Below are 15661 nucleotides of genomic sequence, written 5' to 3' on the forward strand. Positions count from 1 at the left end.
CCCACGAGTCTGTTTTTATTCTCTTCACTTTCTGGAAGTCGTTACAGGATGTGATGTTTGAACACAGGACAGACACACTAATGTTCTACAGATCAAATAAGACTTTAAATACACACAGTCATGGATGGGTAACTGATGGTTCTTCACTAGCAAGAGTTCACACTGCATATATGGATCATCATTTGTAGTTTTCCATCCTTTATTTCCATGATCAGTGTGCTGGGTTTGCAGAGAACAGCAGTGTGATCCGTCTGCTCAGCAGAGGGAGTTCTTAAAACACTGAGCTGCTCAGCGTGGGGAAGCATCTGAGGCACTGGAAGAACACTTTGTTTCATCTGGATTTAATTTTTAACTAGAACCAAAGATGTAACTTTTAGATTTTATCTTTAAAGATTCATTTGGGGCACCATTGTCTGAGCAGTCTTGGCGTGCGCCCCGTGTACAGAGGCTATAGTCCTCCACACAGCGGTTGCAGGTTCAACTCCCAGGCTCGACCATTTGCTGCATGTCTTCCCCCCCGCTCTCTGCTCCCCAGCTGTCCTGTCCAAGAAAGGCAAACATGTCCAAAAACATAACTTAAAGGGATATTCAGTGTTTTTGAAGTGGGGTCATATGAGTTACAGTAAATACATCTCTAAGATAATAAAACACTAAAATATTAAACCAGTAGAAGAACATAAGTGACTAAATTTGAAATAGATCATGAATAAATGAATAAATAAATAAAACTATTAAGAATAAAAATAAAACTCAGTTAAAAGTGAGACTGAAAAGGTCGGTCTTGAGTTCTCTTTTAAAAATGTTGATCCTCTGTGCCGCCCTCAGATCCTCAGGGTGTTCCACAGGTGTGGGCCGTGATAATAAAAGCTGCCTCACTGTGGGTCTTTGTTCTAACTTTAGGTACCATCAAAAGTCCACTACCTGAAGACCTGAGGGCTCTCACTGGCTCATATGATTAAAGCAAATCTGATAAATAAGAAGGAGAAAGACCAGTAAGAGATTTAAAAACCAATGAAATAATCTTCAAATCTAAAAGATACTGGAAGCCAGTGCAGAGACTTTAAGATCGGTGTGATGTGGGCCCTCTTTCTGGTCTTCGTCAGCATTCTAGCTGCTGAGTTTTGGAGGAGACCAGAAAGAAGAGCGTTACAATAGTCAATTCTACAGGTTCTAAAATATGAACTAGTGTCTGCATCGGCTTGAGAGAGAAACTGACGCACTAGAACTGACTCCAGACACTGGAGGGAACATTGCTGGAAAAATACATTATCAGGTACTTTAAGACTCCATACCAAGAAAAATATAGGGATACAAGACAGATGTGTTGGAGACAATGTGGCTCAATGGAGGCAAATTATTTTCATTTATTCTGGGACTGTCCTAAACTGAGTTTATTTTGGAATGACATCCACAAAACACTAGGCAAGGTGTAAGAGAGGAGGGATATAAAGCTGCTGCAGGTGCTTTTAGCAGCCAGTAAAAAATCAATCATGAGAAGGTGGCTTAAACCAGCAGCACCAACAGTGGACGACTGGTTTGGAATCATTTTGGAAATACTTCAAATGGAGAAGTTGACTTTCTCTCTGAGGATCCAATATTTATCAAATATGGAATAAGTGGATTACATTTATTCCCCAAGTGTGAGCAGATTTTATATGACTCTACCAACAAGGTATTAACCCTCCCCCTCCTTAGAGAATCAAACAGAAATGTAAGCTCCCCTAGTTCTTATGGAAATAGTTATATATCTGATGTTTGTGTAAAAGGAGTGATGATTACTGAGGGAGGAGGTGAAGATTAATGTACAGTATGTGTTTAAATGTTAAGAGTATAAATGGATGCATTCACCTGGAAAGATGGAGGACAGAAACATTTCAGGATTGAGTGGATATCTGGACATCCTACTTATTTCTATGTATACAAATATAAAAGACTGGAAAAGGATAAATACAAATATCTAAGAGTTGTAAAATGTTGTGATGTTACATCATGTATAAAACATTCTACCTTGATGCACAAAATCTTCTGAATTCATAACACATTTAAACTCAGACAACGTTATCCAGTTTAAAGGTTCACAGAGATACAGCTGTTTCATAGAAGTGATCATTTCTATAATTCTCAAATGGAAGAATGTCTGATTAATACTTATGTGCTACAGCATGTCTGCGGGGGCTTTAATTAAAGTGGACGCACTAAATGAGGTCTAAGAAGTATGTAGTACGTTGTGGCTTTAAGTAAAGTGTCAGAAAAACACTTCACAGCAAATATCAAAACAATTGTAGGACCCCAGAGACTTAAGATGAACGGAAGGAGTTCACAGTTATGATCCAGATCCAGTGACTCTAAAAGGAGCTCATCCAATTCAACAGCTGTATTTGTGATGGGGACTGCAGCATCCAGCCATGCAGCTGCAAGAAGACTGGTGTGAAGTGTATCTCAGCATGCAGAAGATGTACAGGCAGTGCATGCAAGAAGCCTATCCATGATGATGTAGAGTCTGGAGAAGACCAAGACTCTTGAGATATTTGACTTTGTTGTTTTTAAACTAGTGTTTGAGATATTGAAATAAACAAATAAAGCTACTGTTGATGTATGTGTAAAAGTGGGCATCATAACCCTAACCCTAACCCTAACCCTATCCCTAACCCTAATCGTTGTGATTAGGGTTAGGGTTAGGTATAGGGTTAGGGTTAGGGTTAGGGTTAGGGTTACGATTAGGGTTAGGGTTAGGGTTGGGGTTAGGGTTAGGGTTAGGGTTTAGGGTTAGGGTTAGGGTTAGGGTTAGGGTTTAGGGTTAGGGTTAGGGTTAGGGTTAGGTATAGGGTTAGGGTTAGGGTTAGGGTTAGGGTTACGATTAGGGTTAGGGTTACGATTAGGGTTAGGTATAGGGTTACGGTTAGGGTTAGGGTTAGGGTTAGGTATAGGGTTAGGGTTAGGTATAGGGTTAGGGTTAGGGTTAGGGTTAGGTTAGGGTTAGGGTTAGGGTTAGGTGAGGGGAAGCGAACCTGTCCCCCGTAACGGGGGGCAGGAGGTGCACGGTCCTTCCCCCAAGGTGCCCCACCCCACCCGCCCCAAGTCGGCCGGGGCCGGTATGGTGGTGGTCTACGGTCATCGTGGTCAGTACGGTACTGGGGGCGACCACCCCTCTTCCCATACCGTACTTCCTGCCACTCACCATGAGCCGAGCTCATGGTGACGCTTTTATCGTTTTTAAACTATATAATTTTTTTGTCTTTTTTGTTATTTTTTATATTTTTTAATATATTTTTTATTATTTTATTATTTTTTTTATTTTTTTAGTGTTTTTCTGAACTTTTTATCAAAAAATGAAATCCAAAATAAAATAATGCAATTAAAATTAAATTGCAAGAGTTTTTAAACAAAATTTAATTCCCTAAAACTAAATTAATTTATGCCCACGTGCAACGTTTCGACCCCTTGGGTCTTCTTCAGGCCAGGGCATAAAGTACTAAAATGAATGCAGGCAAAAATGGAGCAGTTCTCCTATAAAAGGCCAGAGCAAAAGTGAGAAAGGCTCTCCCTTTCCTTTTAATTTATAGGCCTTTCTAAAAAGGCAAATGCAACACAAGTTTATTTTATGCATTAACCAACTTGCTTTAACCCAGTAATGTTAACCCCATAGTTGCCAACTGTTTTTAATTTCTATTACTATAATGAATTAATGAAATAAATACATTAATTATTTATAAGCTATTTTTAAAGACTATTAATATATGGACATAACTCAAATTAATTTATATATTTGTTTATTATATTTAAAATTATTAGTTAATATCAAATTTAGTATTGGGGGTGGGGTTAGGGTTAGGGTTAGGGTAAGGGTTAGGGTTAGGGTTAGGAAAGGTTGGGGTTAGGAAAGGTTAGGGTTAGGGTTAGGGTTAGGGTTAAGGTTAGGGTTAGGGTTAGGAAAGGTTAGGGTTAGGGTTAGGGTTAGGGTTAGGGTTAAGGTTAGGGTTAGGGTTAGGGTTAGGAAAGGTTGGGGTTAGGAAAGGTTAGGGTTAGGGTTAGGGTTAGGGTTAAGGTTAGGGTTAGGGTTAGGAAAGGTTAGGGTTAGGGTTAGGGTTAAGGTTAGGGTTAGGGTTAGGAAAGGTTAGGGTTAGGGTTAAGGTTAGGGTTAGGGTTAGGAAAGGTTAGGGTTAGGGTTAAGGTTAGGGTTAGGGTTAGGAAAGGTTCGGGTTAGGGTTAGGGTTAGGGTTAGGAAAGGTTAGGGTTAGGAAAGGTTAGGGTTAGGAAAGGTTAGGGTTAGGTATGGGGATACGATTCGGGTTAGGACCCAAGGTTCGGGTTAGGGTTAGGGTTAGGGTTAGGGGTTAGGGTTAGGGTTAGGGTTACGATTAGGGTTAGGGTTAGGGTTAGGTATAGGGTTAGGGTTAGGGTTACGATTAGGGTTAGGGTTAGGGTTAGGTATAGGGTTAGGGTTAGGGTTAGGGTTAGGGTTAGGTATAGGGTTAGGGTTAGGGTTAGGTAGAGGGTTAGGGTTAGGGTTAGGGTTAGGGTTAGGGTTAGGTATAGGGTTAGGGTTAGGGTTAGGGTTAGGTATAGGGTTAGGGTTAGGGTTAGGGTTAGGGTTAGGTATAGGGTTAGGGTTAGGGTTAGGGTTAGGTATAGGGTTAGGGTTAGGGTTAGGGTTAGGTATAGGGTTAGGGTTAGGGTTAGGTATAGGGTTAGGGTTAGGTATAGGGTTAGGCTTAGGGTTAGGTATAGGGTTAGGGTTAGGGTTAGGTATAGGGTTAGGGTTAGGGTTAGGTATAGGGTTAGGGTTAGGGTTAGGGTTAGGGTTAGGTATTGGGTTAGGGTTAGGGTTAGGTATAGGGTTAGGGTTAGGGTTAGGGTTAGGTATTGGGTTAGGGTTAGGGTTAGGGTTAGGTATAGGGTTAGGGTTAGGGTTAGGGTTAGGTATAGGGTTAGGGTTAGGGTTAGGGTTAGGGTTTAGGGTTAGGGTTAGGGTTAGGGTTAGGGTTAGGTATAGGGTTAGGGTTAGGGTTAGGGTTACGATTAGGGTTAGGGTTAGGGTTAGGGTTAGGATTAGGGTTAGGGTTAGGGTTAGGTATAGGGTTAGGGTTAGGGTTAGGGTTAGGTATAGGGTTAGGGTTAGGGTTAGGGTTAGGTATAGGGTTAGGGTTAGGGTTAGGGTTAGGGTTAGGTATAGGGTTAGGGTTAGGTATAGGGTTAGGGTTAGGGTTAGGGTTAGGTTAGGGTTAGGGTTAGGGTTAGGGTTAGGGTTAGGTATAGGGTTAGGGTTAGGGTTAGGTATAGGGTTAGGGTTAGGGTTAGGGTTAGGGTTAGGGTTAGGTATAGGGTTAGGGTTAGGGTTAGGGGTTAGGGTTAGGGTTAGGGTTAGGGTTAGGGTTAGGGTTAGGGGTTAGGGTTAGGGTTAGGGTTAGGTATAGGGTTAGGGTTAGGGTTAGGTATAGGGTTAGGGTTAGGGTTAGGGTTAGGGTTAGGTATAGGGTTAGGGTTAGGGTTAGGGTTAGGGTTAGGGTTAGGTATAGGGTTAGGGTTAGGGTTAGGGTTAGGTATTGGGTTAGGGTTAGGGTAGGTATAGGGTTAGGGTTAGGGTTAGGGTTAGGTATAGGGTTAGGGTTAGGGTTAGGGTTAGGTATAGGGTTAGGGTTAGGGTTAGGGTTAGGTATAGGGTTAGGGTTAGGGTTAGGGTTAGGGTTAGGGTTAGGGTTAGGTATAGGGTTAGGGTTAGGGTTAGGGTTAGGTATAGGGTTAGGGTTAGGGTTAGGGTTAGGTATAGGGTTAGGGTTAGGGTTAGGGTTAGGTATAGGGTTAGGGTTAGGGTTAGGGTTAGGTATAGGGTTAGGGTTAGGGTTAGGGTTAGGTATAGGGTTAGGGTTAGGGTTAGGGTTACGATTAGGGGAACCAAACTCAAGCAAACAGAACCAGAACCAAACCAGAACCAAACCAGAACCAAACCAGAACCAAACCAGAACCATCCAGAACCAAACCAGAACTGAACCAGAACCGAACCAGAACTGAACCAGAACAGAACTGAACTGAACTGAACCAGAACCGAACCAGAACCGAAGCAGAACCAGAACCAGAACCGAACCGAACCAGAACCGAACCAGAACCGAACCAGAACCAAACTCAAGCATACAGAACCGGAATCAACGCAAGAAAACAGAACCAGATGGCTCTCTTTCTGGATGCGAGCCGGCTCTTCTGATTCAATATAAAACATCGTCTCTCAGAGACGCAGCTTTTGATCATGACATCACTACCCTGCTGAGAGTCCCCTCAATCCAACACGGTCTAAATGCTGCAAAGTGCTCTGCTCATGGTGGATTAAGATGAGATCAGACTGAGTCCTGTCTGTAAGATGGGACTGGATCTGATCCGGTCTTGATGTTGGGTCTTTGTTGATAATAGAACATAGAGGACGGTCTAGACCTGCTCTGTTTGGAAAGAGTCTGAGGAGAACGTCTGTTGTGATTTGGTGCTTTATAAATAAAGATTGATTGATTCACAGAAGTTATAGTAAGATAGAGAATCTTTAAGATGAGTGTGTTTCATTAAAGCAGTTTAGAGCCCTCCACTCTAATGACCTCACATGAAGTGTTGCTGCTCTCTGCTGCCATCAAGTGGATTTGATCTGATAAGGACATGATGTGTTTTATAACCTGAAGTTCTATCCTCTGCAACATCGTCTGACGCTCAGTGTTAGACTCTGAAGGAGATTTGTGACAGAAAAAATAAGAAATATGTTGTGGGAGTGACGCAGTGAATGATGGGTGTTAGTTTTTTTTATTAAGGCACTTTGGCTGAAAACCATGAATATGATATCATTCTTTAGTCCCCTTTGGGACCCTTCTTATTTTTGGACCTTCTCAATCAGGGTCCGGGAGGCAGACCCCCTCTCTACTTTTAAGAGTAGGCTTCAAACTTTCCTTTTTGATAAAGCTTATAGTTAGAGCTGGATCAGGCTTGGACCAGGTCTTAGTTATGCTGCTATAGGCTTAGACTGACACACTGGGATCCTGTCTTTCCCTCTCTCTCCTCTCTCTGCCTGTCTCTCACTTTAACTCTTCCTGTCCCATTAAAGTTACTAACCATAGACCGACCTGGAGTCCCTGAGCTCCCTTGTCTCGTAGGTTCCTCTGGATCTCTGCTGTAGATTCCTTTTTTGGGGTCTGTTATTCATCCTTTCTTTCTTTCTTTCTTTCTTTCTTTCTTTCATTTCATTCCATCCTTCTTACTTTTCTTTCTTGCTTTCTTCACTTCCTCCTCTTTCTTTCTCTCTTTTATTCCTTTTTCCTTTAATTCCTTCCTTCTTTCTTTCAAGCCTTTTTTGTTTCCTTCCTTCCTCCTGTCATTTCTTTCTTTCTCTCCTTCCTTCCTTCTTTCTTTCATTCTTTATTTCTTAATTTCTTTCTTTCTTTCCTTCATTACTTCCTTCACTTCTTTCTTTCCTTCAATGTCTCTTCATCCTTCATGTCTCCTTTTCTCATCCCGTCCTTTCCTTCTGTCATTCCTTCCCCATTTCTTCTCCTCTTTTTCTTTCTTCTGGTCTCCCTCTCTTCTCTCTTTTCTTAGACCTTTCTGGAGTCCCTGAGCTCCCTTGTCTCGTAGGTTCCTCTGGATCTCTGCTGCTGTGGACGTGGTCCAGACTCCAGCTGCTACAACTACTACTATCCGTCTCCCCACTATCATCTCTCTCTCTCTTCATCTCCCTCTATCCCTCTCTCCAACACGGTCTCAGCAGATGTGTGTCTAACATGAGTCTGGTCCTGCTGGAGGTTTCTGCCTGTTAAAGGAAGTTTGTCCTCTCTGCTGTAACTAGTTAAATACTGTGAGGTGTAATGCTCATGGTGGATTAAGGTGGGGTCAGACTGAGTCTGATCCTGTCTTGGTGTTGGGTCTCTGTTCATAATTTGACATAGAGTGGTCTAGACCTGCTCTGTTTAAAAATAAAGATTGATTGATTGATGTCCAGAATAAAAGCAGGATACTCATCGAAGTGTTTGAACAGATTGAAGAATATTCTTTACATGCATGATAAAACTTCAGCAGAGATGCTCCTCACTCTTTCACCCTGCTAATGTTTCATGTGTTTTCATGGTGTCATCATGAGAACATTAAAGAGGTGCATCCTGCAGCATCACGTCCCATATGTCTCGCCTGTCTCTCACCCATTCAGAGCACACATCACGTCCTCTGTCTGTCCTCTGCACTCCGGCCTTTGATGCAGCGTTCACAGACGTCAGTCCTGCCACATACATCAGTGTGATGAAGCTGAGCTTTGCACACAGGTGTTGATTACTCCTGTCGATGCTTTTAGCAGTTCTGTTCTATTCACTGCTCTCTGGAAAAGCTTTTATCCCCGTCTGACATGTCTGATCTGGTCCTCTCTCAGGCTTTTGTTCTGAGTGAGACTTCGTTTTTAACACCAAGTGTGAGACGTGTTTGTGTGTTTCAGCAGACGTGTCGCTCTGAGCTGGTGGGAGGGTTTGTGGCCTGTGTGTTGAACTGTTGTGCTCTTTCTGTGTTTGCGTGGCTGAAATACAAATCACCCCTCAGAGAGAATAAATACATCTTTGATAACAGCTGAAGTTTCAGATTTAGATTTAAAAAATTACTCCAAGCTCAAATTATCATCTTGAATTGTTGTCTTTCTGTCAGTCTCCCTCAATTAACTCTTAAAGAATGCATTTTCATGGATTAACCTTTAAATATTAAATCAGTCTGTTTAAACACAGGTCAGTGTACGTGTGTGTTGATCACTCAAACATTAATAAAGTATATTTTTGAACATATTTCTAAATGATGGAGACTGCAGTGTGCAAGTAACAGGTGTTTCCTTGAAGTGTATCTCTGCCGCCCTCTAGTGTTGGAGTTTATAAGTGCAGCACATTAATATTTAGACTCTGACCTGGTTTGTTTTTAACAGTTTCAAAGTTGTGAATGAAGAAAGTGTGTTATAAACACATTCAGTGTATAACAACATATAAACACAACCAGCACCATAAAGAAGGCCCACCAGCGCCTGTACTTTCTGAGGAGGCTGAAGCGGCCCTGCTCTCCTGACATCTTTCTATCAGTGTGTGGTGGAGAGCACACTGACAGCATCCATCACTGTCTGGTATGGGAGCTGCTCTGTGGCTGACAGGAAGGCTCTGCAGCAGTGATCGAATCTGCTCAATAAACTACAAACAGCAGCCTCCCTTCACTGGAGGACATATATGTTAGCAGGTGCAGAGGCAGGGCGTCACACATCATGGAGGACCCTACCATCCAGCACACGGACTGGTCACCCCCCTCCCCTCAGGCAGAAGGATGTGCAGCCTCAAAACCAGAACAACAAGGCTGAGGTGGAGCTTCTTTCCAGAAGCTGTGAGACTTTAGGACTCTCTTTAGGTCTGCTCTCTGCACTTTCTCTCTGGTTTTAAACTACGTTTTTATATTTACTGACTGTAGGCTTGAGGTTATGTATTTATGTCTTTATATAGTCTAATTTTAGCTTGTTATCTATTCTGTATGCTGCTGGACCTGAGTGATGTGTTTCATTCCTTCATGTTTTTAAATGTGACTGAATGGCAATAAAATGAACCCTGAACATCTCCGTCCACAGCATCTCTGACTCATCTCTCCTCTTCCTCATCAGTCTTACTCTTTGGCGTCTTGTTTACTTTCAATTTATCACAAATTCTTGACAGTTTACAAACTGAACTGTTCTCTTTCTCTTTAGAAATACTAGATCTTAACCTCATCGTGCCTCCTGCAGCTGTGTAAGTAAAGGTCTGACCTGTTTCCTTCTTTTCTAAGAGTTAAAGCACAAAAACCTTTGAAACAGATCCACCAGCACCAGCTGGTTTTTAAATGTCATTGTACTCTAAGGATCGGGATGACAGGAACAAAGTGAACACGTCCGTCTCTGAGGCTGCGGCTCACTGTCTTCCTGATAATAACTCTTTAACAGAGCCGGGGATTCAATCAGAAGTCTAACCTCGTGGTGTGAATTTTAAATTCATGTGAGACGCTCTGATAGATTCTCTTTGTGAGGTTTTCTGTGTTTGTCTCAGAGAGCGACACTTCATCAACTTTTACCTCAAACTTTTGTTGTCCTGATTAAAAAATCTCTGCAGGACTTTAAAGGTTCGCTCAGTGAGATCATGATGTGTATGAAGATGTCTTTCCTCGAGCTGATGTCCCTCTGTCATTTCTAAATCTTAACCTGGGATGAAAGCATCAAATAGATCTTCATCCAGCACCTCCACCATCGTCTTAAAACCTCAAACACTTCTTCTTAAAGGTGCAGAAACATTCAACCCTCACCCCCGACACAGAACCATCAAACCCTCACCCCCGCCACAGAACCATCAAACCCTCGCCCCCAACAACCATCCAACCCTCACCCCCGCCACAGAACCATCAAACCCTCACCCCCGACACAGAACCATCCAACCCTCGCCCCCGACACAGAACCATCAAACCCTCACCCCCGACACAGAACCATCAAACCCTCGCCCCCAACAACCATCAAACCCTCACCCCCGACACAGAACCATCAAACCCTCGCCCCCAACAACCATCAAACCCTCACCCCCGACACAGAACCATCAAACCCTCGCCCCCAACAACCATCCAACCCTCGCCCCCGACACAGAACCATCAAACCCTCACCCCCGACACAGAACCATCCAACCCTCACCCCCGCCACAGAACCATCCAACCCTCACCCCCGCCACAGAACCATCCAACCCTCACCCCTGACACAGAACCATCCAACCCTCGCCCCCGCCACAGAACCATCAAACCCTCACCCCCGCCACAGAACCATCCAACCCTCGCCCCTGACACAGAACCATCAAACCCTCGCCCCCGCCACAGAACCATCAAACCCTCGCCCCTGACACAGAACCATCAAACCCTCACCCCTGACACAGAACCATCAAACCCTCGCCCCCGCCACAGAACCATCAAACCCTCACCCCTGACACAGAACCATCAAACCCTCGCCTCTGACACAGAACCATCAAACCCTCGCCCCCGCTACAGAACCATCAAACCCTCACCCCCGCCACAGAACCATCAAACCCTCACCCCTGACACAGAACCATCCAACCCTCACCCCCGCCACAGAACCATCAAACCCTCGCCCCCGGCCACAGAACCATCAAACCCTCACCCCCGCCACAGAACCATCAAACCCTCGCCCCCGGCCACAGAACCATCAAACCCTCACCCCCGCCACAGAACCATCAAACCCTCGCCCCCGCCACAGAACCATCCAACCCTCGCCCCCGCCACAGAACCATCAAACCCTCACCCCCGCCACAGAACCATCAAACCCTCGCCCCCGCCACAGAACCATCAAACCCTCGCCATCGCCCCCGCCACAGAACCATCAAACCCTCACCCCCGACACAGAACCATCCAACCCTCACCCCCGACACAGAACCATCAAACCCTCGCCCCCGCCACGGAACCATCAAACCCTCACCCCCGCCACAGAACCATCAAACCCTCACCCCTGACACAGAACCATCAAACCCTCACCCCTGACACAGAACCATCAAACCCTCACCCCTGACACAGAACCATCAAACCCTCACCCCCGCCACAGAACCATCCAACCCTCGCCCCCGCCACAGAACCATCCAACCCTCGCCCCCGCCACAGAACCATCCAACCCTCGCCCCCGCCACAGAACCATCCAACCCTCGCCCCCGCCACAGAACCATCAAACCCTCGCCCCCGCCACAGAAACAGAAGAGCTGAGAGTCTGCAGGTAAGTGCACATGGAATGTTCTTTTTATCAGTTTTGAAAACATTTACAACTATTTAAAACAAAACAAGTTACAAACAGAATCGACCTGCAGTTTGCATTCATTTCCAAATGTTACTTAAATAAAACTCATATTTATAAATATCTCTTTTTATAAACATATAAATAGTTTTTAAACATAAATACATTTATGCAGGGAAGATGAAGTACATGAATGTACAGCAGCAGCAACAATATACAAGCTTTGCACGTTGTAGTTTTTACACCTTTGCATCTGTGTGAGTGTGACGACCACTCGTATGTGTACACGTATGTCTATGCCTGCATATTATTATATATATATTTATATGAAGGGTTTGTAGCATTGTCATGTCAGTCTTTGTTTATGCTGGTCGTGGGGACTCTCGTACCAAAAATCTGTCTCTTGGTGAGTTTTTCTTTTTTCCCTCAGGTGAGAACAAACGGAAATCTCCAAGCTCATTGTCCAGAGATCTACAGAGAGAGAGAGAGAGAAGAAGAAAGGTTAGAGCGGTCAGTCAGACGTCACCATCAACATCTCTGATGCATCACTGCAGCAGCTTTTATCTGTGGTGCTGTTTGTCTCCAGATTCCCTCTTCAGATTCATGCTAAGCTAAGTGTTGTTGTGACTCTTCACTGAACCATTTCACCTCAAACTCACCACGACTAACACATCCTCCCCGTTTATTACACACCACCGGCCCCATGAGAGGAGAGACGGGTGCCAGCTGATGAAAAACACGTCCACTCACACTCCCCCATCAGGACTTCACAGTTTGCCACAACCACAAAAAGGCCTCAGGCCTCAGGACTAATTGTGCGTCACCTTGCTTCCTCATTACTTCATCCTCCGCCGCAGCCCTTTGTTGTTTTTGTTGAAATCACTCGGTTAGAGAGAATGGCTTTCCCAGAAAGATCCTGGCCACCGCAGGGTGCTGTGTGTTTATAATGTGTGTGTTTGCCTGTCTGCATCCCCGCCTCCATCCCTCCCTCTCCTCCTCTTTTGGCTCTAACACCGTGTATGCTACTAGCTTCTGGATGAAGCACATGGAATCATTCATGATTATGTGCATGAGTGTGAGAGGAGACTTCCTAAATACCCGCTGGATAGTTTCCAAAACATCAGAGTAAGTGGGCTTTCCTGCTGTCTTACGGGGGTTCCTGTCTCCAGGAGGAGGGGGACTCTGTGAGACTACAGGCTGAGCTTTGTTGATATTACAGATTTAAGACAGTAGATCTTTAACTTCACTCAAAACCATCTCATGTGACAACGTTCCAGGATGAATCAGGAGGAATCAGGAGGAATCAGTGACACAGCTGAGATGGAGTTCACTGTGATACACTTTAAATGAATTCAAACATCAGTGTGAGAGACCCAGCAGGACACAGCCATGCTCTCTCCTTCCTCTCCACTCACTTTATTAAACATCATTCTGAAACACCTGTCCTTGCTGTGTCCCAAACGCAGACGCTTCAGTCTTTACAGACGATGATAATCTGACTTCATCCTGGTTGTTTGGTTCAGTCCTTCATGCTGCCTTATTCCCACTCCACTCCTTCCTGCCTTTCCTCTCTCATCAGCTAAACACACACGACCCAATACTTGTTGAAAATGAAGAAAGCTGCATGTGTTCACTTTGTGTTTCACTCTGGTTAATTTGTATTCCCTAAAATCTGCTGCACAGAATCCTTAAATGACCACAGAACAACCAGAGATTATAAATCTGATGAGCTTCTCTTTCTCTCTGTTTAACATTCAATAATCCCTCTGACTCTCCTTCAGTCCTTTTGATGCATCTCTTTATAAACCAGGCACCCTTTAGTTATCTGTCTACCAGCCCACAGTGGACACTTCTGAGCTCTAAGTGAGACAGAAGAGGACTCACCGTCACAGCGCCGCTCCAGCCCTAGCACCCCATCCCGCTGATGGTTCCTATCCTGTCCATCTTGTGTCCGAAGCAGCCGCTCCGCGACGTGGAGCCCGCTTTCTTGGTTCCGGTCTTGTTGTGTCTCCTGGGTGCGGGCTGGTCGTTAAGGAGTCGAGCCCACATCCCTCTGGCCCGGGTGTCCATGCGTAAATCTCGCAGTAACCGTATCCGAGAGCGCACCGTGTCGAGCCGCCTCTCCCTCTCCTCCGACTCCAGAAACTCTGCCAGCTCCTCACCCAGCAAACTTCTAAGAGACTGGAACACAGAGAGCATGAATACACGAGGTCTGTTTGGGTAAAGTGTAAAGAAGTGTGCTTCCATGAAGGCTCACAGTGATTTTAAACTGAAGGTTTAACTGTCGCTATCGAGGATTCTGAACACTGACTGCTTAATCCAAGAGAAGCTCATCACCTCAGCTTTACGCACCACATGATGAACCGGGTTTAAACAGATCCAGGAGATGTTTCAGTTATTCTGTTAATAATCTCTGATCAGCAGAGCTTCTTGTCATCTTCAGGGAGGACTCGTGTTAAGCAGGTGCCTGGAGTCTGAACGCAGACTGTAGAGCCTATTCAAGTCCTGGAAATGTAGTCTAATAACCTAAGCTGGTTATAAAAGTCATTCATTCTGGAGACAGAATGTCACTCTGATGATTCTCTGGGAGAATTTGTGCGTAATTGTGATTTTACGCACAAGACCATTCCTCTTTCTTGGAGGTTAATTTAGTCAAACAGTTGGAAAGACTTATTTTGAATAAAACTGGAGCATCTTAAAGTAGTAGAGTTGACTACATTAAGAAGGAAAAACTGTTTTTTGTTAATTTGACCAAGAAAGTGTTGATTTCTTTGAAACGACAACATCTGAGATCTTTAACTTCCAAACGCTCCGGAGCTGAAAACTCGATTTATGATGCATATGAGGTTAAGCACGATTACATGCTAAAGATGCAGCTTCTTCAGGTCATATAAGACCTGTCTGAATGTTTAATATACAGACTGTTTATGAACACAATGTCTGAATTGTTAATCGTGTCTGAAATAATGAAATCTGATGCGTAAAAGAACAGAGTCTACAGCTGTTCGCTCCTCCAGCATTCAGCTCCCTCTGCTTAATATTACAAAGAACATGAACCACCTTTAATAAAGATACAAGTGAGAGGTCCTTACCTTCTGCTGCGTCTGTGTTAAAGGTTTCGCTCCAATCCTGACTGAAAGCAGGGTGACCATAAGTCCACACGCTACCAAGTACGACAAGTTCATTTTGAGCAGTCTCGTGTTGTTTAAGGGATTCCTCCGCGCTGAGGTTCAGAGAGAGGGACAGAAGCAGCAGCAGCCAATCAGCTGTTAAACACACGAGTCTTCAGTCCGTCCTTTACTCCAAAGCTCCTCAAGTGCTCCTCTAACTCTGTGGATTACTCCTCACCGCTTTATAGGCAGTCCATGGTGATGTCATGAAGACCTGCGTAATGGTCCTTCCTTCCTCGCCAACTCCCTGTTTTCTCTACCTGCCTCTGAGCACGTCATGCCACGGATTCATTCAGTGATACAAGCTCCGGAGGAAATGAGATAGGCTGTGAGGGATCAAAAAACTCTGATTTCTAACTTTCAGACCTCTGGCTGGAGAGGCTGAAACTGAAGGTGGTTTCAAACGGCTGCGCGTCAGGAGCTGAAGAGCGACTTTGGCAGAGAGGTGACCTCAAAGATGCCAACAGTCTGCCCTGAGGAACATCTTAACAAGTCATACTCTGCTGTGAGAGTGGGGGTGACAGACTCTTCTTCACAGGAGAGAAGAACATTCTAAAATGAAGTCAAATATTTCAGCTCCAGAGATCTGAAAAAAGAAAGGTTTTTTAAAAAGGGAAATTTCACAGAAATACTCATCTGAGTGTGAGATGTGTTTGGCACAATGCGGCTCCATCACATTTCACTGAGCAGTTAAACTCTCAGACTGAAACAG

At 44.4% G+C, this 15661-nt stretch overlaps 1 protein-coding gene across 1 annotated transcript; it reads right to left on the minus strand.

Annotated features, from left to right (window-relative positions):
- Nucleotides 1–11857: 11857 nt before the first annotated feature.
- On the minus strand, nucleotides 11858–15116 carry nppc (natriuretic peptide C). Its single transcript, XM_034673659.1, has 3 exons — nucleotides 14872–15116; nucleotides 13664–13960; nucleotides 11858–12250 (listed from the first exon to the last, which is right to left on the minus strand). The coding sequence occupies exons 1-2, from the start codon at nucleotides 14962–14964 to the stop codon at nucleotides 13685–13687; spliced, it is 369 nt and encodes a 122-aa protein (XP_034529550.1). The 5' UTR covers nucleotides 14965–15116; the 3' UTR covers nucleotides 11858–12250; nucleotides 13664–13684.
- Between the last annotated feature and the right edge of the window lie 545 nt (nucleotides 15117–15661).

Source organism: Notolabrus celidotus, chromosome 2 (assembly GCF_009762535.1).
Source record: "Notolabrus celidotus isolate fNotCel1 chromosome 2, fNotCel1.pri, whole genome shotgun sequence".
Lineage (NCBI taxonomy): Eukaryota > Metazoa > Chordata > Actinopteri > Labriformes > Labridae > Notolabrus > Notolabrus celidotus.

Coding starts and splice junctions, on each gene's coding strand:
- nppc (XM_034673659.1), bottom strand. CDS start 14,964: ATGAACTTGTCGTACTTGGTAGCGTGTGGACTTATGGTCACCCTGCTT. Junction 13,961..14,871: donor TAACACAGACGCAGCAGAAG/GTAAGGACCTCT, acceptor TCTGTGTTCCAG/TCTCTTAGAAGTTTGCTGGG.